At 43.2% G+C, this 7,095-nt stretch overlaps 1 protein-coding gene across 3 annotated transcripts; it reads left to right on the forward strand.

Moving 5' to 3' along the window:
* Nucleotides 1-2,183: 2,183 nt before the first annotated feature.
* Nucleotides 2,184-6,722, forward strand: LOC4325427 (uncharacterized). Of its 3 annotated transcripts, XM_066303899.1 has the most exons (5): nt 2,184-2,878; nt 3,866-3,995; nt 4,777-4,857; nt 5,650-5,697; nt 6,459-6,722. In XM_066303899.1, the coding sequence occupies exons 1-5, from the start codon at nt 2,760-2,762 to the stop codon at nt 6,513-6,515; spliced, it is 435 nt and encodes a 144-aa protein (XP_066159996.1). In that variant the 5' UTR covers nt 2,184-2,759; the 3' UTR covers nt 6,516-6,722. The 3 variants fall into 3 exon arrangements, with proteins under 3 accessions (XP_066159996.1, XP_015631800.1, XP_066159997.1); XM_015776314.3 differs by lacking the exon at nt 6,459-6,722 and having other exon boundaries at nt 5,650-6,363; XM_066303900.1 differs by lacking the exons at nt 5,650-5,697; nt 6,459-6,722 and adding an exon at nt 5,045-5,350.
* Nucleotides 6,723-7,095: the final 373 nt, after the last annotated feature.

Below are 7,095 nucleotides of genomic sequence, written 5' to 3' on the forward strand. Positions count from 1 at the left end.
TCTAGTGTGGTGAAGAACTATGATGGTCATCCGATGTAATCATTGAAACAAAACAGAATCTCATCTTTCTTATGAATTTGAGTCAACTTTTCTGTCTCACCAATAATCTCCACAGGAACAGCTTCCATCGCTGAAACAATGGAACCGATGTGCATCTCTAACAGTAATCTGTCTGAAAGTTATGGCAGAGATGATTATGATGGCATTATGACAGTCTCCACGTGTCCTTAGATTTTTCATCACAAGTATAGGTTCTCCTTCTACTGTATTAATCAAACCAAATGCTAGTGCAAGCTTCTTGCTATTGTGCCTTAGCCTTGTCTCCCCTCCGGCAGCATGATCCTTTGCCAAGGCCCATATCTTATCTGGAACATACCCTGCAAGCTTCATCTTCTCTGACATCACCTCCAAGAATTTGTACACGTCTTTGATCCTAGGATGTGAGATATCATTGGCAACGAAAATATGTACTATTCTGCCAAGATCTATCCAGCTGCAGCCAGGCTTCTTTCTGATTCCCCGATTTCTCAATAGTTTCCGGATTTGTGCAGCCTCCTCCCATTTGCCAACAGTGGCATAAATATTTGAGAGCACCACATGTGTTGATGCACTGTAAGGAGTCAAATTGAGAATCTCTTTGGCTGCTCTTGCTCTAAGATCCATGATTCCATGTGTCCTACAAGCACTCAGCGAGGAAGTCCAACCAATTGAACTAAGGTTAAAAGGCATTTCTTTAGTCAACTCCTCAGCCTTCTCAAAGTTCTTGGCACGGGCAAGTACGTCAACCATGCAAGAGTAGTGTTCTTCGCAAGGTTCGATGCCATATTTGTGCTTCATTTAGTAAAAATACTCCCAACATTCACCGACTTTCCTAGTGTGGGCACATGCTGACAGCACTGAAAGGGAGGTGCGACTTGGCGTACCGCGTGTGCATGGCGGCGCCGAGGAACAGGTCGCCTGCGGCCGCGCTGTCGCTCAGGACGGCGATGAACTGAGCCGCGGCCGCGGTGCACAGACCGGAAGTGGATTTTGATCCTCGTTGTTTGGATGTAGGGGGTGTTTAGAAACAAGGGTGAAAAGTCTTGGCGTGTCATATCGGATATACGGAACGTAGTCTAATAACAAAACAAATTACATATTCTGTCTATAAACTACGAGACGAATTTATTAAGCCTAATTAATCCATCATTAGCAAATGTTTACTGTACCACCACATTGTCAAATCATGGAGCAATTAGGCTTAAAAATTTTGTCTCGCAAATTAGTCGTAATCTGTGCAATTAGTTATTTTTTTAAGCCTATATTTAATACTTCATGCATGTGTTCAAACGTTCGATGTGACAGGGTGAAAAATTTTAAGGTGATATCAAAATTTTAGGGTGGGATCTAAATGGCTATGAAAAAATTGAGAAGATATATTTACACGTGATATATCACTCCACAAACATGCATGTAAAAATTTAACTTTTACATCTCGCAACGAAAAAAACAAATTTGACTCTGAATATACGTTAACTAGTTGCGGTTAATTTGTTTTTTTTGTTACGAGATATAGAAGTTGAATTTGAGCTTGCATGTTTGTGGAGCGTTATATCACAGACCACGGGAGCAGCCAAAAGCCCATCATTGCATCGCCAAGTTGCCGCTAGCCCGCGACACACTGTCGTGGCATGGCACGTCCACTGTTTGTAGTGTAGCACGCCTACGGGCACTGAAGCCAGGATTTGGCGATTGGATTTGGGGGTGTTGACCATGAGACGTGAGAACTCGCTAATGGCTTGATGGACAGTGATGTGGGGAACGAGATCCAGTGATGTGCTATTCATCAGTAGCGTTGGATGCTTGGGGGACGGTGGATCGAAGAGCTACTGCCCTCTGACGTAGTTTTCCCAACGTCAGAGGATCGTGACGTGGACGTGAGGTCGGTATCATGTCACAATAATTAGCAACTAGAGAAAGAACACAAAATCTACGGGCAAGTCTTTCTAGATCATACTAATATATGCAATTGTGCATCTCTACTCCTTAAAAATTCTGGATTGGTGATGGTGAAACCAAAGCAAACATAGGATCCAACGTACGTCGACATGATTGGAGCGAGAGCGACGAAAAAAAAAAAAAGTACATGCGATCCGGAACGGAAAAAAGCGTAAAAAGCGTCGACGCCCCGCGACCCGCGCCCCGTCCCGCGAGTCCCGCGTCCCACGCGTCCCTCGACCGCACCGCCTCCTAGCCGCCGTCGCCCCTTCCTCCGCGCGCCCTCCATCGCTGCTGCCCCAAGCACCCTCCTCGCCCCCTCATCGCCGCCCTCGACCGCCGACGCCCCGCGCGCCCTCCACCGCCACCGCCCTGGACCGCCGCCGCCTCCTCGCCGCCATCGAACGCCGACGCCCCTCGCCGCCCTCGACCGCCGCTGCCTCCTCGCCGCCCTCGACCGCCGACGAATCCTAGACCCACGCCCGGCGTCCCGCGTCGCGCGCCGCCCTCGACCGTCGACGCTGCGACCCGTGCCGCCTCCTCGCCGCCGTCGTCGCGCCCCGCGCCGCCCTCAATTGCCGACGAACCCTAGACCCGCGCCCCGCGCCGCCCTCGACCGCCACCGTTGCGCCTCGCCGCCGATATCTCCCACCCGCGTCGCTGCTCGCCGGCTGCTTCGTCGATCTGCTCCGCGCCGCCCGAACAACTACGACTGCGCCACCGGGAGACCAACAGCCGCCGTTGGCTGCTTCGCCGATCTCCTCCGCGTCGTCGGGAGACCGATGCCCGCTGCTCTTGGCTCACTCTCCCCAATCCGCGCCACCTCCGCCGGTCACGATCGCCACGGAGGTCTATCCGTCGCCTCCGCCTCCGTCCTCGACGCCACAGTCTCCCTCTATAGGTACAGGTCCCCTCCTGCCTCACCCCAACCTCCCCCCCCCTCCCTCTTCTCTCTCTACCCAACCCTAATTACTCGGCCCGCAGTCCATTGCCGGGGTAGGCCTCGCCGCCAGGCCCCCTCCCTTCTGCCACATGAAAATCTGCTCAATTTTTTTTACCAGTGAAGCATGTATATCATAAAGGTGCTGAATATAGTAGAGAATCAGATATCATAATTAGTGGAAAATCATACATTGGCCTAATATATACAGCAGAGGTCCCAAATTAACTTTTCAGTCAAACAATTGCAATAATCGAGTACCATCGCTCATTATCTGGAGTGGTTTGGCGATGTAGAGGCCGGGTTTATCCCATTTTCTAAAAAAAAAATGTCTGGAGTGGTGCAATCTTCCCCGAAGCACTATAATGCTTGCCTGGTGAATTATGTGAAGAATCCTCTGAAGTAGTGGCACATCAACCTTCTTCGCTTAACTGGAACAATAAAACAGCAATGGGATTTTGTCAGTTTCTTCAGACATCGGCCAACATTGTTCACTTCTGTAAAATTGCTAATCATGGTTTATTTTAAGTTTATTACTTAGGATTAGCAGAAGTTAATTTATTGGACTGCTTCAAAGTGAGTCTGCCTGGTGTGTACAAATTTGCATAAAACTGAATATGAAGGAGCGCAAGTCATGAACTGATTGATGCTCCAGGAAAACAATAACAGCAATTAACAGTTTCACTCTCCCTAAAAAAATACAGCAACTAACAGTTTCAGAGGCCCTCCTTTATGTTCATGAATCAAATCAAATTGATTATTTATACAATTTATATATCTGCATAATTTGTCTCACAATGATCATGACATTCAAGTTATTGCTACTTATTTCAGTATATTTAAACTGTTGTCGCAGATAAAAATCAGACTTTTTGCTCTCATCATGCAAAGAATAATTTCTTTTATTCTTTACTGCTCCAATGATACTTCGGTTATTTTTCTACTTAGTCAAGTTCTTATAAAATTTGGGAGTGCATCTCTGTTGAACCCGGCCGACCCGACCCTGCAACAACGCCTCACCAACCGTCGCCCATCTCTGCTTGGACAACATAGTCAACTGCCATCTGCTCATTTCACGGTATAACCCAGCATTTTTCCCATCCTTATTTATTTTCCTCCTCTCTTCTGATCTTGTGAGATTTTTTTCTTCATCTTTATTGTGGGTATGTCTCTGCAATATTCTTTGAGTACATCTAGATTCACATAGACCTTTGATCCAGTGTCCTGTGACATGTCCAATTATATATTTTGGGTACCATGTAGATCAGTTATTAATTCTACGATGCCAGAAAATTACTGGGCTTCACATTGAAAGGCTATAAATATTATTCTATTTCTTCCCTCTCATCTTAATTGTGTGTGACAAATACTTTGTGTCATGACTGGTCCTTAGCTAGATATAATTAATGCATGGAATGCTTGATTGGTTCATGAACTGGCCTTAAATTGCAGTCAAGATCCATCCATGTGTTACAAGCAGATGTTTCGTGAATACTTTTGCTAAGCTCTGTACTGTTCTTAGCTCGAAGACTTTTGCTATGCTCTGAATACTTTCACTGTTTGCATATACACTATCGCTAGGAGAGGATCAACTGTATCTATTGTTTGCGGAACAGATATGGCATAGCGTGTAGATTTTGATGCTATCACATTTCGTCTTCAGTTTGATTAATTAACCATTCCCCTGGGACCATTGCTGACTGTCCTATAAATAACTGTACTGACATATTCTCTGTTGCTGAAAAGAAAAAAAATTCTTGCTGATATGGTCTTCTTTGCAACCTGGAATGGTCAGTTTAGGAACCTGGAATGTTGTCCTTGCACAACTAACGAAGTAATGATATGGTCTTGATTTGCAGGATAAGGAGACTAGGAGAGTGATTGGGAGGATCTGCTACTTCTTTGTCGGATCTGCCACTTCTTGCAATCAGCAAACATACGTAAGAAAGTGCCTTTAGCTAATTGATCTCTTCAAACTCCTATCTAAACATGAACAATAAGTCCTCGGCCTTGAGTGATTAGGGAATGTCATATATATATAGCATTTGAATGAACTTAGCTTCAGTCTTAAGACTCTTGGTGCGATTACAAACTCTGAACTCAAATGGAGAACACCTCTCTTTTTAGGTCAACATTCTGAATCTGCATTGGCAACATGCAGGCATCTTTGAAGGGTTTCTCAATGGGTCTATGAGGGCACCAATTACACACTAATAATTTAGCATTTAAGCTGTAGGAAGCCTGTCGATCTCCTGTCATGTATACAGAAATAGGAGCTTTGAAGTCTTGTGCATCTGAAGCCCAGAATACATGAAGCTCCTATGCTGAGTTTTTATCATCACTATGAATTTCTAAAGATGCCCTGTACACTTGAAAGTTTACTGCTGAATTTTCGAGCTTTTACTATTGTTCTAAAATTCTTGAGATGTACTATCAGGACTCGAAAGTTGAGTGTCTCACTCCATTGCATCTTGTTTTTAAGATACTTAAATAGAGGAGCAATTAGAACAATGAGATGCCATTCAATCGTTTGAACTATTTTGTCACGTGAGGAAACCTGGGGAGTAGTTTGATATTCTTTTTTGTTCACTATTTTCTCTCTATTTTTGATCTATCAAACAGATGCATAATAAGATGCTAGCCTCGTCATCAATGAAACGTGTGCACTGCATATTTCTGTTGGTTGTTTCACAAATTCATAATATTTGATCTATCATCTCATTTATTTTCAGAAATGGTTAAGATTGTTGGGGGCTCCACACCATCAAGTACAAAATCAGGTTAGCCATGTGCATGTTATTGACTCAAATGATGCACTCTTTGCATGCTAATTTCGCCCATGTCTTCCTTTCTTATGCCCTCTTGCAAATATATAATTTTTTTGAGAAATTTAATGATTTACTATTAACAAACGCCCGATTATTTTTTCTTTTTTTAAAACGTGATCATTTTGCTCATAAAATGTGACCTATTTTAAGCAAGCCATGCTTTAGTTCCTTTTTAAAAAATTGCATTCAAATAACAGTGCATTAGCACAAAAATGTGCCGTTGTTTGCTGGGCTATTTTTCTCTCAAAGGTTTAGAAGTGACAAATTAAAAATCTTGGACTATTGAAGTCATATACTTGGAGGATGATCCCCTGGTCAACGACGTAGTAATATGCCCGTGCATCTTGTTCTTTAGATACAGATCTTAGCTAGGATTTGGGATGAAAGCAAAAAAATATGCGTTCACATGTATAAGGGTCACAGAGGACCAATTAGAACAATCAGATTTATATCCCTGGGATTCATGTTCTGGGCAGAAATTCTGTTTAAATCTGCAAATATTATTTTATACCATATTTTGAAATTAGATAGGATGTGGAACTTCCTGCTACTATTGGTGTTTCAGTAATCTGTATTGGCAATACAGTTGTTCTCATGGAATTAATATGTTTGCATCTATTCATATAATCTCTTGTCCAATAATTTTCTGTACCTTTCTGCGATATATTGTGATGTAACTATAGCAGTTGTTCACTGATTAATACACCTTCTAGGTCTGCACTTTGAATCTTTATGTGGAGTTCCACCAACTGAACTTGGCCACTAACTGACTAACTATGATTTTGAATGGTATTGATTGGATGTGTGATGGAATCGGTTCACATTTTTGTCCTGTACAATATGAGTGTGATGTGTGAACTGTTAGATTTCTGTGATTTGATTACTGGCACAATGTGATGAAATCGGTTGAACTTCTTTGTCATGTGTGGAAACCTGGGGAGAATTTGTTTGTCTATATTTTATACACTCTTGTAAAATTTAATTGTGAATTGAGATTGTAAATATGGTGCTCTGGAAAAAAAAACTACAGTTAGCTATGGATTTAAATTAATACTCTCTTCGTTTCATATTAGAAGTCGTTTTGATTTTCTGCAGTCAAACTTCTTAAAAGTTTAATTAAGTTTATAGAAAAGTCTATGTACTTAGTAGCTATTCAGCATTTATTTAATAAAAAAATGTGGGACCCACCTATCATACTCTTCTTCCCCTCTTCCTCTCTCTCTCCTCTCTCGCTCTTCCTCTCTCTCTCTTGCAGCGCGCACGGCAAGGACGGGCGGTGGGCGTGGGCGGTCGGTGAGGATGGCGCAGGGACGGGCGATCGGTGAGGACGGCGGTGCGGATGTCGGCACT

This window comes from Oryza sativa, chromosome 1 (assembly GCF_034140825.1).
Source record: "Oryza sativa Japonica Group chromosome 1, ASM3414082v1".
Taxonomy (NCBI): Eukaryota; Viridiplantae; Streptophyta; class Magnoliopsida; order Poales; family Poaceae; genus Oryza; species Oryza sativa.